At 43.7% G+C, this 16,935-nt stretch overlaps 1 protein-coding gene across 2 annotated transcripts in view; it reads right to left on the reverse strand.

Moving 5' to 3' along the window:
• Positions 1–5,218: 5,218 nt before the first annotated feature.
• KPTN (kaptin, actin binding protein) overlaps positions 5,219–16,935 on the reverse strand; it is a 61,188-nt gene continuing 49,471 nt past the window's right edge. For both annotated transcript variants that reach the window (XM_077480820.1, XM_077480812.1), the window contains exon 12: positions 5,219–7,759. In XM_077480820.1, the coding sequence (XP_077336946.1) occupies positions 7,604–7,759 (156 nt within the window). In that variant the 3' untranslated portion in view covers positions 5,219–7,603. The remainder of the gene's footprint in view (positions 7,760–16,935) is intronic.

A 16,935-nucleotide genomic window follows, 5' to 3' on the forward strand; every position in this document is an offset into this window, starting at 1 on the left:
CCCACGATCTTTGGGCAGACCATCTCCCCAAAGACCAAGGCCAAGTGTCTCTGGGTCACTTTTGACTCACAAATGTCAATGGATGCGCAAATAGCAGCAGTAGTAGTCAGTGGTTCTCACCACCTGCTCCACCTGCTACACAGACTCATCCCAAAGAAGGACAAAGCAGTGGTAGTTGGAACAGTCATTAATTCCCGACTTGACTACGCAAACTTCCTTTACATAGGATTACCCCAATATCAACTTACGCGCTTACAACTTATCCAAAACACGGCGGCAAGGCTGATAACCGGAAAAAAAACCCTGGGAATCAATCTCCCCTTCCCTGAGGAGCCTACATTGGCTAACCGTAAAGAATCGGATCACATTCAAGAACCTCTGCCTCACTCACAAATGTATGCATGGAGACGATCCTCAATACCTACTCGAGAAAATAAATCACTACACACCAAACCACAGTCTTCGATCATCTAACCAAAACCTCCTCCTCGTTCCCAAATCCCAGTACAAATCAAAAGGGAATGGAGATTCGCTGTCCAAGGACCACGGCTATGGAACGCTCTACCAACCAACATCCGCTTGGAAGAAAACCACCAGGTCTTCAGGAAAAAAACTCAAGACCTTCCTCTTCTAGAAGCTGGACAACAAAGCTCATCACAGCGCCTTGAGGCGATTCAGTTCGCGTTGTGCGCTATACAAGTTATTCATTCATTCACATATCCCAGGAGGCATAGTCCTTAAAGCAGAGTTCCAACCATTTAAGTCAGCAGCTACAAAAAGTGTAGCTGCTGACTTAAAAATCAGACACTCACCTGTCCCACAGTCCAGCAATGCGGGCACACAAAGCCTCGCTCCTCTCCATGGCGCTGGCATTCTAACTGTGGGTGCCCGGCTGTGGCTTCACAGCTTGGCGAGAGACGCGCTGCGAATGGCCAAGCAATCTTCTGGGACCTGTGATGTGTCCCAGCAGATTGCAGGGGGGGCGGGGGGGGGGGGTGATTGTCCTTCCGATGCTGTGGCGCCAGGGGAGGAAATGGGTGCCTGTAAAAGCAGGCTACCCCCCCCCCCCCCAAAAAAAAAAAAAAAAATGACATGCCAAATGTGGCAAGTCAAGAAGTCACTAGGACTTAAAGTGGAAGCTCCATTTTTGGGTGGAACTCCGCTTTAACTGAGAAAGGAGGAGGGAGCGGACATATAGCGTGTGTAAGAGGGAAAGCAACCGGCTGAACCCTGAAGAGTTGGCAGCTTGCCAATGATGTCATGCAAGAGGATGGCAGTGGTGGGACTGAGCAGGAGTAAAAGAGAAGCAGGTCACAGGGGGGCAATGCTGGATCCACAGGCGGGCGAGTACCTTGTGCAGGACCCAGTAGCCAGGGGTTTTAAAAAAATTATATTATAATATAAAAAATATAATGATATGCAGCGCTATAAATGTATTACAAATAAAAAGTCCAGTGTTTGAAATAAAGTCCTTGTTCAGGAGAAAACGCTGGAATCACCCACAGCGTAGACGGAAATACTAATTAGGTGAATACATATATATGGAGGGGAGGGTGAATATCTGTTTAAGGTTAGTAACTAAAAGTACTGAAGCCACTGTGTCAACTAGCATTTTCAGGAGGTCAGCAAAGGCAGCCCCCATGTTTCTCTATAGGAATGATCTTTACTGTGCTGGCCCTTTACGTATGTGAAGTGCACATGACTGTTTAAGGGCATCTGGCACGACTAGTTCAGTTGTTATGAGGTTTATCAACCTGTATATCAAAAGCCAAGAACATAAATGTAAGATGCTATAGCTTACCAATTCCCTAAGATGTGGTGGCATCTGTAATCACGTCAGGAATCTTGTCTCCTTGTAACTTCCTGTGCACTAAACTGAACACTAAAACAATGCGAAACAGGTTCTGAAACACCTCTGGTGCAGAGACCTCGCTTCTGGATCAGAGCACTGAAATCTGCAGGCCAATTACCCATGCTTAGAATAGTTGGCAGACAGGGCTAGACCCTGAAGTTTCAAATCTACAACTTTTTGCCACATTGAGACTTCTCGTCTCCCATTTGATTGAGAATTCATGATACATGACTCCCTGATGACTGATGCAGGCTGTGGTGCTGAGCTACTAAATCTGTATTGGGTGGCCCTCCAAAAGTTTAGTCCATTTCTGAAGGTAGAGCCATATCACCTGAAGCTCCAAAATGTTAATATGGGTGACAAGATTTATCCACTAAGTCCTCTGCACTGACAAAATGCACACAATTCCACCAACCTGCCCTAAACAGGCATCCATCATCAGGATTCTTTAGAACATGGGAAGAAGGAACATCCCCCAGTTCCAGTGCCAAATCAAATCTTGGAGCCAAGTCAGGGAAAGCCAAATCAATCCAATCAATGTTGTGTCCCACCATGACAATGTTCTGTTGTAAATGTCTGGAGTAGAATTGAGCAAAAAGGAGCTCTGAACGAAGGCTACCATCAACCCAAGACCCTCATAGATACTAGGGTCTGAAGACTCCTTGATTTAGAAACACGGCTTTGAGACCTTAAAGTCTGAAGTTTTTCTTAAGTCTGGTTCACACTATCGCATGTGGCTTTGGGAATCGCCCGTTTACGCACCCACAGCCAAAACGCACTACTGTTTCAAAACGTGCAGGGCTGTCATTAATTCTTAAATAGCACCCCAACACATCCAAAACCCAGTTTGTTTGTGGGTACCACGGGAAATTGCATTGTGCAAAATACATCATGCAAGTTCCTGGTTGCTGCATTTTCAAAATGGTGCAGGAACCTTTTTACTGAATAAAAAAAAAAATGCAGGCACACCAGCCCATTCAAATAAATGGGCTGCTGTGCCGACGCAAATGCGTCCCACAGACCCATGATATTCTGAACCAGGCCTTAGGGAGAAAAAAAAAAAACAAAAAAAAAAAAACGCAGGCTTGAAAAGTACCCTGGACCAGCCCCAGGTAACCCCAAGTGATGAGTCAGTGAAAATTTGTGAAGGTTCAGGATCCATCTGAGCCTCTGCAATGTCTGGACAGTCAGAGACACGTGATCCAGGGCCCTTTCTGACAAGCAACAGGAGAATGTCCAAGTCTCCCACAATTGGCTAACGCTTAAGAAAACATTTTGTTGAACACCTGAGGTACAGAAGACAGATCAAATGGAAGTAAATTAACTGATAGTGCAAAGGACCTACAACAAAATTCAGGAAGTGCCGGTGAGCTAGAAACCTGTGCACGTGTATATAGACAACTTTTATGTCCACCAAAAGCAGGAGGTCATCCTGGTGAAGGGAAGCGTCGGCAGATCTGGTTAATTCCATCTTCAATTTGTTAGGCTGGATGTTAGTATTCATTGCCTTGAGGTCCAAGGTGAGGTGAATGCTCCCTTTTGGTTTTGAGACTGGATTGGAGTAATACCCCTGAAACCATTCTGCAGCAGGGACTGGGGTGATTATCCCTTTTTCCAGAAGTATGGATAGTGTCCAAAAACAATTTGGCAAATCTCTGAGGGGACACAGGGTGGTTTGACATGAAACTATGGAGGAGGTAGGAAACAAAACTAGTTTGTAAATCTAACACACCATCTCTAGCACCCAGGCATTAGGAATACAAGATATCCAAGTGTCCATAAATGCCAACGAGCAGAGGAATGAGGCAGCAGAGAGCAATGACTCTTAGTGCTCTGGATTGAAACAAGTACACAGTATAGATACGCTCTGTTCATATTTCATGTCTGAAGATTACAAACACATTCATTATTATTGTATTCTCTGTGGAATTATTTAGAAAAAAAAAAGTGTTCCAACCAAAAGTCTTCTTGTTGCAAACATCAACTGATCAACTTTCTGAATACAAATCGTTATACATCAGTCTCCATGTATTTACACTCAGCATTTTTTTTTTTCACTGTTCATATGGTACCAGGGCAATGATTGAGGGAAGAGAAATTCCAGACATGTGTACATGCGTTGGATAGAGGGAGTTTTATCCTGCTGAAATCCAGGGATTATGCCATTTCCAACATTTCAAAATCTGCATATTAAACTACTTCGCTCATGGGTGGAATATGCTGGTAAAATTAATCCAGCATTAACACTATTACAGTCCCCATTAAATACATTTAAAGAGGAAGTAAACCCTGATGGGTTTACTTCCTCTTTTTTTCCCTGCAAAGGTAAAGCATAATGGACTACTATGCATCGCATAGTAGCTCATTATGTGTCACTTACCTGACACAGGAGCCAGCGAAGTCGCCGCTGATCCCTGTAGTCCGCCGCGTCCATCTTGCTGGTGGCGTCTCGCAGCTCCGACCAATGACAGCAGCGAAGCCGCGATGACGTCACTCCCGTGCATGCGCACGGGAGTCGCGTCTCGCAGCTCCGCCGCTGCCACTCGGCGAAGCCGCGATGACGTCACTCCCGCGCATGCGCACGGGAGTCGACAAATTTGGCAAATCCATTCTTGGATTTGCCGCATTTAGTGCGCATGCGTGCCGCTGTCTACGGCGCATGCGCCGTAGACAGCGGTGCCCATTTTCGGGCAAATATCTCCTAAACCATATAGGTTTAGGAGATATTGCTTGGACCTACAGGTAAGCCTTAATCTAGGCTTACCTATAGGTCCAAGTTGTTTGGAAGGGTTTACTTCCTCTTTAACAGGTCAATAGATTAAATCTTACAAGAAGGAAAGTATGGTCCAGTCAAATGGATTTAAGCTATAACCAGTCTTTAGAACACATCCCATATTTTTCTCTATTTGCCCATTTGGAAGATTTTCACTAATTTTCTATCCAGTTGACAACACTTTGAACAGGGCAGGAAGTGAGGAGAAATCTCGCAAATGGGTTTACTACCATTTGGACCCTATTTTAATTAGCAGGCTAGAACACCTGATAGCTTTTTACTGGTGTCTATGACCCTATTAGGGATTTTTACTCACTTTCTACAACAAAGACAATGTTTTCGACAGAAAGTGAAGAGAAATCTTCCTAATGGGCCTAAACAGGGGGAAAAAAAGTTTTCCATAGAGTTACATATTAATAAACATTCTTAATTTAATACTGCTGAAGTTCAGAGGTCAGTTTTAAACATAATCTACAATACATGCTCAATCTGCCAATGTACCTGCATGTAATTAAACTAGCAAATATAGCTACCTGTAGAAAAAGGGAAGGATCTTGAATAGTACTTTTTTAACAAAAAAAAAAATTAAATAATTAAAAACGTGAAACAATTTTTTATTTAAACGAAATGGAGAAAATTTGCTTTCAGTTTTGTACATAACATACAGGAGTGAACAGTAATAAGCATACCACTTGACATATGCTACAGAGCTGTTTGATGGACTTGAGGTTCAGTTTCTACACTCAGCAATTTGCTCTTTACATTGATTCATAAGGAAGTGAGCCGTTACAGTAACGATCTTTTGCTTCCTACTTTGTAAATTAGTACAGCAGAAGCACAGACAGTGTCAGGGAGAAATGAGGCCAAAGAGCTGATGTTTATGTGCCTCTAAAACAAAGGGGGATATTTACTAAAAAAAAACACAGAATCTGGTGCAGCTGTGCATGGTAGCCAGTCAGCTTCTAACTTCAGTTTGTTCAATCAGGATAATAAGGCCTGATTCACACCTATGCAGGTTGCAGTTTGCATATTGCAGGTGCATTTTGAATTTTTCAGTAGACGCTTTTGATCCATTGAAGTCTATGGAACCAAAATCCAATAAAATGCATAGATGTGAACATCATCCATAGGAAACCATGGTAAATGAACTGTAGTGCATTTCTGCAAAACTGAAAACGCACAAAAAAAATGCATAAATGTGAACCAGGCCTTAAACCTAGAAGCCGATTGGCTTTTATGCATAGCTGCAGATTTTGCACTCTACAGTTTTAGTAAATCTCCCCCAAAAGGCTCACTATAAAAATGATAACTATCCCCCACAGTCTGTAAATTAAATGGGGAGGCTACATGGAAGATGGTTGGATACTCCAGTTTCAATTTCAACTGAATTAATAAAGGGGAGATTTCTTGGATCTTAAAATATTTTTATATGTATTGGTTGACTATTATGTGCTCCTGTCGATATGCACTAGGAAGATTATAGAATATGTACATGTTTCGTTTAATCACAAGGTTTTAGACTTTAAGAGCTACAGAAATTGGTTCCTATGGGTAATGATATCCATAGCATCTTGCCCCAAGATTCGGGGATTCAGGAGTGTAGAATACTCAATGAAATGTTACTTTGTAAGGCAGTTACCAAAAAAAAAAAAAAAATGGTATTCAAATTTTTACGGATTAAAATGATGGCCCCCTCATAACACCACCACTACTATATGTGCCAGAGCCTCCCCACATTCTGTTCTGCACCCCTACTCAGTGCTTTAATGCAATGTCCTCAGACCTCATCACTTTTTCCCTTCAGTGAAAATACAAAAGTGCAAACTCTTGATCACGCAAATATTAATTGTGAAACGCCTAGATGCCGCTGGGAGTTTTTGATGACACTTCCTACCAAATGCAAGCGAGGCTTGGAACGCACGCTGACCAAGGAACACACATGGGAATGCACACTGGTATCCCATAGACACGGCTGGAACCGCTTGGTGCTGGCTTATGGGCACAATGAAATGAGAGTCCTTTTTTTTAACCTTTTAAATAAACAAAATAAGATATGCTACACCATGATGTCTATTTATTTTTTTATGAGAAAAAGTAGAGCAAGAGAGGCTAAAGGTGCCGACTGACCCATTGTCTGGAGTGGTTATCCAAATTACTTGCAATTGTCTTAGCCCCTGTACACACAGTCGGAGATTTCCACAACCAAATCCGTCGGATTTTGCCCGTCGGATCTTGTCCGAAACTGTTGCATACACACGGTCGGACAAAGTTGGCGAAAAAATCTGATCTTTCAGAACGTGATGACGTAATTTCGTTACGATAGGACTACCTGCAGGCTAGTAGCCAATAGCTTTGATGTAGGAATTTGATCTGAGCATGCGTGGCACTTGGTCAGATCAAAATTCTCTACACATGATCGGAGTATGTCCGATCGGCCCAGTTGGTCGGAAATTATTTCCAACATGTTGGAAAACTGGGTCCGACGGATATTCCGACGGAATCAGTCCGATGCATACCACACACAGTCGGATTATCCGACGATACGGTCTGATAGGACACATTCCGACGGATTCTCCGACCGTGTGTACAAGGGCTTAGTATTGTTACCTTAAAAGGAGAAGTGCACTTTCATAGAAAGTGCACCAATCCATCCTGCCGCCTTTGGTCAATGCAGCCCACAGCTGTGGCCTGAGCCCACGTAGTCATCCTGCCTTTGAAATCTTTTTTTGCTCTGATTAGGTCTCTGCATTCAATCCCTAAAAAAACCTCTTTCGTGGCTGTAGGCACTAGGTAGACAGTCCCATAGAAGTCTATGTGGATGGAGTCTGCACAAGTGCACTCAAAGCACTCTTTAGGCCAGGACAAGCTCACTTTTATGTATTGGCAAAAATAGAACTCAAAACAGCTATTGATTCTCCAACCTACACCTGATCAACGGAAGTGAATCTTTCCTTCACGTGTCCCCTCTCTGAGAGAAGTCATATCTGAATATCTGTGGTGCAGTCAGGTGGGTGGTCAGGTAGCTGTTGAGAATCTGGATCCTTCTGTGTAACAGTCAAATCTGACATCTTGGTGCGTTCTACCTTCTCTCGAAGCCGCTGTATGAGGCACTGAGATGTTTTTGTCAAACTGTGCTGTATAAAGAGAAGAGCAAAAAGATTACTTACCCATTATATAATGAAGAAAGCACCAAAATATAGATAATATTAATACACATCTGTTTTAAACAAGTCAAAAAAAAATTCTCCGGTTACATTATTATTTTCAGTAAATTAAAAATCTTTGTCCTTGTCATGAATTAAAAAAAAACGCACTGTTCCTTATGTGTGACCTAAAATTTAGTGAAAAGATCACAGGGTACCTTACATATCATGGAGAATGCTGCAGGAGGTACTTGAACTGTGAAAAGGTAGGAACATCCAAAAGTTTAGAGCATGGTGCCCACGGGGCGTGGCTTGCACACAAACGGGATAGCAGCCTAAGCTGACAGCTCCGACGAGTGACCGGGGAAAAGCAGCGTACCCAGCGCTCATCGGGGATCCCCACAAGCTCCACGAGACCACCGGAGCCTGCTCTATGCAGTTCCGTATGCAGAAGGAGGACAGATACCCAAAAAAACGTAGACGTCTTTACAATGCCTGCAACTGCCGGAGGGAGCTGGCAACATGGCGCCGGCGGGGTCCTGGCAACAACCACACGATCATATACAGATCTCCCAGGCGATGATCCTGGAACATGGTCAGCGACATCTGATATAGCATCCACAAGGAGCACATCTCCCCCTGGATCGGAGTCAAACAGCCTGGAGAAAGCGTGGATGAGGATGGATCCTGACACACAGGCCTCAGGCATCGCAGGCACCTCCCCCGAGCCAGGTAGGCCTCAACACCATATCATCCATAGCAAACTTTCCCACATCAGGCCAACCAGTCCTAGATACAATTATGAAAGATATGCTCTTATCTTTCCAAGCATCCCTGATGGTGAACACTCAGCAAATTTTCATCTGAGATGCAGGGCCTAGGGGAGAGGGTCCAACACATTGAAATTAAAATGGATGCCTGTACCACCACAGTTAAATGACCTCATTGATACATATAGAGACCAAATCGGAAGATACACAGATTGGATTAAGGCAAAGCTCGCGGACCTCGAGGAGCGCCTCGAGGAGAAACGTCGTCAAGCTTAGGGGCGTCCCAGAATCTATTCCTCCAACCGAGCTACAAAAATATGCAGGGGATATGATTGCCCAACTGCTACCCGAAACATCACCGATCGAGCGCATTATAGATCGAATTAACCGCATACCTAAACCCAAACATCTGGAGGCGTTCATCCCCAGAGATGTTCACATGCAAGTTCACCTTTTCTCTACAAAAGAAAAGCTCCTGGCTAAAGCTAGATCCACTCCAGACCTCCCAGCTCCATACACCTATATGTGGACCTATCCCAATATACCCTCAACATAAGACATCAGATGAAAATGATAACCAAAGCACTTAATAACCACAGGGTTCCATAGAAGTGGCAACACCTTGCTACCCTAATAAACACAAAGAATGGGGCATCGCATACAGCATCCAATCCAGACGAGGGCCTTACATTGTTGAAATCGTGGGGGATAATCCACGAGCTTCCAAACAATATGGCAAAGCCTCAAGCCGGTCCACCACACACAGGGGTCCAGCATGGAGAGTATCGCAACTCCAGAGGAAAAGGACATCCTCGTTGACCACTACCTTCCCAGCAACTTATAACCCCCCGGTCATAAGTCCAGCTGCATAACACCATTATTGAACTTCACCTCCACAGTTGGTCAGTGGCACCAGCCCAATATACTGACCCCTGAAACTCCCACCCATACTGGTGAGATACAGTGACATTAACTCCTTCATAGGCCCAATGACCCAATCTCAACGATCACCATTGAGGTGTGGTAGATCCACACGCTGTATTACTAGACTTTTAGCCCATCACTCGTTTTTCTTTTCTTTTTTTGGTTTGTTTGTTCCGTTTTTATCCTCAGAGTTTATACAGAGTTCAGCATTGGTCTTTCTATTGAATTGTGAGAACAGTGAGACACCCAGAGGACTTCGCCATCCGTCTCCCACCTGAGCAACGGCCTTGGACCCACAAACAGTGAGTGTGGTATCCTTTGTACATCACCCATAACGTACAATGTCTATTACTGTACTATCAATCAATGCCAAGGGACTAAACCACCCGGCAAAAAGAGCCTCCGTTTGGAAAACAGCACTGTCCCATGACAGTGACATCTTGTGTGTTCAAGAAACACACTTTGTCCAAAATGCTACTCCCCATTGTCAACATAAAGCATTCCCGTACATCTACAAAGCATTGTGTCTCAGAAAGCAACGTGGAGTATTAATCAACCATCAGAGACACTGTCTCCTTTCAACTACAGAAATGTTAACTGGACCCTGAAAGTGGTTGTAAACCCTTACAAACCACTTTGACCTACAGGTAAGCCTAGATTAAGGCTTACCTGTAGGTCCAATAAATATTTCCTAAACCTATATGGTTTAGGAGATATTTGCCCGAAAACAGGCACCGCTGTCTACGGCGCATGCGCACTGAGTGTGGCATTCTCAACGACGGAGCTGCCGCGCGTGTCGGCTCCCGTGCGCATGCGCGGGAGTGACGTCATCGCGGCTTCGCAGAATGACAGCGGCGGAGCTGCGAGACCCCACCAAGAAGATGGATGCGGCGGACTACAGGGGACATCGGCGACTTCGCTGGCTCCTGTGCCAGGTAAGTGACACATAATGGATTACTATGCGATGCATAGTAGTCCATTATGCTTTGCCTTTGCAGGGAATGAAAGAGGAAGTAAACTCATCAGGGTTTACTTCCTCTTGAAGGTCACTTTCTAATACTTGTCTGTACCATAGAGAATGTTGTGTATACTCTGGTAACTGTTTATGCTCCGAACGATAAACAAATACAATTTCTTAGGGCTACCCTCAAAGCAATCAGGAAAATACAACAAAGCCTCCTGCTGATATGCGGGGACTTTAACTTGGTCCCAGACTATGAGCTGGATTCCTCGTCTGGTCCTAAGAGATTCACCTCTCCATTAAACTCCTTTTTTGCCAACAATGATCTGTACGATGCCTGAAGGTGTGGTCAAGCGTCCGAAATGGACAACACATACCTTTACCCGCGTCACAACACATACTCGCGTATCGATCCATGTTTAACTGACAAATGGTTATTGCAAAATATACAAGATTCCAAAATCCACACCATCCCCTGGTCAGACCACACGCCAGTGAGTATCAAAATTGCTAATAAATCAGCTAACCCTAAATCATTCTTGTGGAAGGTGAACAACTCCCTACTACAACATCCACCTAACCGAGAACATCTCCATAAATTAGAAGAGTTCTTCAGTAACAATGTATGCTCAGTGGCTAACCCAGCGGTCCTGTGGAACGCCCACAAATATTACATGAGATGAGTTTTTATACAACTCGGATCCAAAATGAAAAAGAGGATGATGCCGATGCTGGAAGAATTAACCGCTAAAATTAATGAATCAGATTCCCAAAACAAACTACACCCCTCACCTACACTTCAATCCCAAATTTTTAAACTACGCCACAAGCTTCGCTCCCTACTACTCGAGGGATTCAAAGTGAATCTCAGGAAGTTAAAAGCCAGATCATATGTTTCAAGCAACAAGGCAGGGAAAATTTTGGCCCGCCGCATCAAAGGTTATTGGATAAATCCTAAGATATCGTACCTACTACATCCCTCCATTCAAAATCTCCTGGGCCAGATGGATACACGGGAGAATACTTCAAAAATTTTAATCATGTTCTCACCCCGCACCTATGCAACCTATTCAACCATGCTGCATCCTCCTCCTCATTCCCTACGGAAATGCTATCTGCACTTGTGGTTACCCGGGAAAGAACCCATTACTCCCCAAATCTTTCACCTCATACCATTATTGTATCTGGACCTGAAATTGTATGCCAAACTCTTGGCAAACAGACTTATAGATGTTCTCCCACTCCTCATAAAGACCAAACGTGCTTCACTAGGGGCCGGCGCACCTCAGATGCTACCAGGAGACTGATAGCATTCGATAGAGTAAACTGGACCTATCTCAACATGACCCTCCAAAAATGTGGCTTTACAGGACGCATCCTCCAAACGACTCCATCGGCGCACGTCTTCACGACGAATCTCCTACCAGCTCCTTTCCAATATCCAATAGAACGAGGCAAGGTTGCCCATTATCCCCATTAATTTTTAACTTCGTAATGGAACCTCTAGCTGAACATATCTGCACTAATGCCAACATCACAGGAATCAATATAGGCAACTCTGTTCATAATAAAATTAGCTTATTTACGGATGATGTAATCTTGACGATTACCAAGCCATTCTCCTCGCTACCAAAAATCCATCAACTTCTATATCGGTTTGGAGAAGTATCCTATTATAGATTTATTAGATTTGGGCATCGATGCAGTCCTAAGGAATCTCCTACAACAACAATTTTCCTACTCCTGGGCAGATAAAAGCATTCCATACTTAGGCATCCACCTTACAAACTCCACAGAATCCCTATTCGCCCACAATTACCGTACTCTCCACTTCCAACCAAAATCCAAGCTGACCTTCATAACTTATCTAAGCATGAGCTCTCCTAGTGGGGAAGACTAGCTGCATTTAAAATGATTAATCTCCCACAAATCCTTTACCTTTTTTAGGTCCTTACCCATACCTACTAAATTTTTCAAATCCCTTCAAACCATGCTATCACAATTTGTCTGGCAGGGGCAAAAAACCTAGATGTTCGCACTTAAAGCTTGTCAAAAATTGAATGCACGATGGGGCGGGATATGTAGACTTCCAAGATTACTTTCTAGCTTCCATACTAACCCAAAAAAAGGAATGGTTTCTTCCCTCCTCTTCAATGCTCTGGGGCTCTATTGAAGCCACATACAATATTTTTAGCCCGACCAACCGATGGTTATACGCAGCCCAGTTGGGAGCAAAAACCCCAACACACCTACCTCCCCCAATGAAAGTAACCATTAAACCATGGCTAAACTTACTTTCCAACAACTTTACGGAGCTTCCACAAACCGATTTAAAAATCCCCTTGCAGGTCTTAAACATCATTAACCAGATCTCCCTCACATCTTGGACTGAAAAAGGCATAAAATACCTACACAATTTATACTCCAACGGCTCTCTTAAACCCTTTTTTGATATCCAGAAGGAATTTAACATCCCCAGCTCTAATTTTTAACAATACATGCGAATCAAACATTGTCTAAGCAAACACCCAAACATAACCCAATCCCTACACACAGCAGCGTGGTCCTTCCTGGCATCACCTACACCAACAAAAAAAGGAATTACTCTATTCTATAACATCCTTCAACGAAAACAAATCTTTGCCAAGTCCCCTTTCCAAACCCAATGGGAAACGGCCCTACAACGGACCTTCACTCCCCTCCAGTGGCATAAGGCTTGCAAGATAACACAAAAAACTTTGAAATGCTCCACTCTCTGGGAAATAACACTTAAAATAAACTTGCAATGGTATTACACCCCTGTGAGAATACCCAAGTTCAATCCCCAACACTCAGACAATTGTTGGAGACAATGTGGAAGTAGGGGTGACATCTTCCATACTTTGTGGAAATGTCCCACACTGCACCAATATTGGACAGGCATATTTCACATCATCTCTGATATAGCTGATCAACTGGTCACGTTGGACCCAGCTCTGGCAATTCTCTCTTGGCATAGAACAATTCCATTATTGTTTACAACCCACAATTATCCAACTACTCCTGTCAGCTAGACTTTTGATTACCAGAAACTGGAAAAATCAAGCCCCACCTACATTAGCTGAGGTACTAGACTTGACTCATTTACACTACACGTACGAACGAATGGTGGCGTCTTCCACAGGTCGCCTACAAACTTTCCTTACCCACCAGCTCCCATGGGCCTCTTGGTACGAAATTACTGACTTGACTCCATGTCTCTGAGTGTGTACACCCAACATGGATTCACAATGACTGGGCCACGCCTCCTCTCGGGCACAGACATATTCCATTGGGGTGCCCGAGGGGATAGTGGCCAAATCTACTACCATTGATGTGCCCCTCCATCCTGTGAGATGGCTGGTGGAAACACACTTGAAATGTTTTATTCTTCTTTAAGCGGTTTAAGTATTTGATGCATGGTTTCTTAGTTAAAATAATATACCACATGTCTGAATTTTTGTGTTCAGCAATGTATATTCAATGTATGAAGATTACTGTACAATGCTTCTAGCTTTGTAATGTTATACTTGTATTAAGAAATAAAACATTTAATGAGAGAGTATGGTGCCCATGTGTCCCGGATTGCCCGGGACTGTCCTGTAATTTACATCTCTGTCCCCAGTCACCTCCATTCCAGGACAAAACTGTGTCCCAGAATGAAACTGACACTGGGAACAATCAGGAATTCATGGGACAGGGGCGGACTGAGCCACCATAGTGCTGGCTCTGCCTCCACCTGACTCTACTCCCGATCACTGGTTGCTAGAGCTGCCTTGCATCTAGCAACCAGTGACGTCATGGCTGTGACTCCCTTTCTGCCCAGCGTTGAAAGTGGAGGATTTCACTTCCTCCTCCTTTGTGCTTGTTCTACTGGGACCCAAAGCAGCTGCCCTTTGAGCAGAGCCCTGCTGCCACCCCCTTGTCATGCTATGAGCCTAGAGAGTCCGAGTGTCCGTTTGGTGCGCTTGCAGGACGGTCAAAAAAGTCCTGCAAGCCGCATCTTTGGAGCGCTGTATTTACCGCTCCTAAAGCGCCCCTTCCTACTGAAAACAATGGGGCAGCGCTCCAAACCCAAATGCAAAGCGCCGCTGCAGTGGCGCTTTGTGGGTGGTTTTAACCCTTTTTCAGCCACTAGCAGGGGTTAAAACTGCCCTGCTAGCGGCCGATCAGCTAAAACTACGGTAAAGCTAGGCTAAATATAGTGCTGCTTTACCGCCAGCATGCCCCAGTGTGAAAGTATACATATACACACATACACTAAGTGCAGGAATGGTAAAAAAGAAAAGCTCATGAGCAACCGGTGGGTTGCACCAAAAAAATAAAAATAAAAAATAAAACTGACTGGTCCGCTCGGAACGCCCCAACCCCCAGTTATGCATTATATGAAATGAATTATATGTATTATATTTACTGCTACTATAATAGTTTTCAGTTTGTTTATATATTATCAGTTTGTCTGAATATTATCTTCCCAACACCCCACGCATGAAAACTCAGATTAGGAAGTTGCCAGACATTCGATATGTTTTCAAGTACTGGAAGTTGAAGAAAAAAATGTTTAAGTAGTCTGCCGGTAAGAGGAGAGCACAGGGAACAGATCAGCAGTTGAAGGATAGACATCTATAGTCCACTGTGCAGGCAGGTGGCAAAGGAATTTTCAAGCAGAAATAGTGGTGTTGATGTAATAAAAAGGGGAGATTAGGCTGTTCTCTTAGCAAGGTGCATGTTAGTGAATAACGTGAAATTTGTGTTCACTTTGAATATCCAATTATGTGTTTGTAGAATATTGTCCCCCTTGAACATGATTGGGTATCATTTTCCTACTTGAACATGATTGGGTATTCAAAGTGACCACTTTTGCATTCATCACCAATCAACAAAAAGTAAACATGTTGCACACAGAAATACCATTTATCATGATACTTATTTTAGTACATGGCACATTACTGCAGCTATACTATGCAAATGTGAGTGGGGCCTAAAAGGGATTTGGTTGGAGCTCTGAGGGATACAGAAATTCACACATCAATCACTGTCACCCGCCCCCCTTCTGTGCAGGGAATGTGTCAGAAGGCAGGACCAGGCTACAACCTTATTTAAATATAGCTGCAAAGAAATAGTAAAAAGATGCATATTGCAAGTGGACACAGAGCTGTGATGGACAATCAGGCCATTTGTAGCCAGAGATATGACCTTCTGCGGCTATAAAACAACAAAAGAGCTTTGCACCTGCTGTCTATTGTGGTATGCTAATGTTCGCCAGGAACAATAACGGTCATCAGCCATCTAATTAGGAGCCTCTGGGTAAGTATTAATCAAGCTGATGGCAGCGACAGAGCAGGTGTTAAGAAGGGGACACTATCTGCCTTGATAAAACACAGAGTGCTGGAAATGCATTTAAACCAAACCTGTTTCAGATGTACGTCCCTTCAGTGTTTTTCAAGCACAAGGTGCAACTCTACAGGGGAAAACAAAAGATTTACTCTGTCCCTTGCCTTTCTGTAGAAAATTTCTATATCTTAGGCGACTGCTTAAAACACTGAATTTTTGACATTATTAAAGTTACCCATAGTAATAAAAACTAGAAAATAAATAAATAAATAAATGTGATTTTTTTTTAATGTGGAAAACTTTTCCCTTCAACTGACCTGTAAGCAGAGCATATGATGAAACAAAGCATCTGCAAAGGTCAGTGAAAACCACAGATCAAAACAATCACCAGATCGAGAGCAATAATCCGTTACTTCTATGCAAATCTGGGCCTTAAACTGGCTTAGCAGGGAAAGGCCAAATTTCAATCCATGTATGGGCAACCCTGGCTGTACACAAGTCGTTCTATCGCGGCAAGCAAGTGTAGGAAATGTCCCTGTATCCCATCATTGATGAGAGAAATAGTGCCCCACTGACGTCAGTAGGAGGAATGCTGCCTCATTATTGGTTGTCAGTTGATCGAATAGTTCCCCAAGGATCAGATAAAATCAAGAGCCACATTCGGCCCCCGGGCCACCGTTTGGAGACCACTGCACTAGAACAAAAAGATCTTAGCAAAACATCTCTTCTCCCAAGCATTCCTATTGGTCTTTTAGGACCTGTGTTGTCAGGGTTTGGGCATTTGTCAATGAGCAAGCGTGGCTTGCTTTTAAAATGAGTTGGCTCTGAGATGATTCAGAATTGACAGATGCATTTGGCCTCCACCTGATCTGCTTCAGCCCTGGTTCACACCAGTGCGGCTTTAAAAAATGCACTACTTCAACGTGAATTCAAAGCTGCAGATCAGTGCGATTTGGACCTTCAATTTCATTGCAGCTCGAAAACGCCATTTGACAGAAAGCAATGCAAGTCACAATGAAATCACAAAAAAGTAGCGCAGGAGCTTTTTCAAAGTCGCAGCGATTTGAATGGTTCCATGTCCGGCAATGGGGTGTGACTTGTCTTGCGATTTTATATGCATGGCAGGTCACACTGGTGTGAACCAGGGCTGAAGCTGCTTT

The sequence above is a fragment of the Lithobates pipiens genome, unplaced genomic scaffold (assembly GCF_037356315.1).
Source record: "Lithobates pipiens isolate NorthernLeopardFrog02 unplaced genomic scaffold, aLitPip1_a1.2 Scaffold_1, whole genome shotgun sequence".
Classification (NCBI taxonomy): Eukaryota; Metazoa; Chordata; class Amphibia; order Anura; family Ranidae; genus Lithobates; species Lithobates pipiens.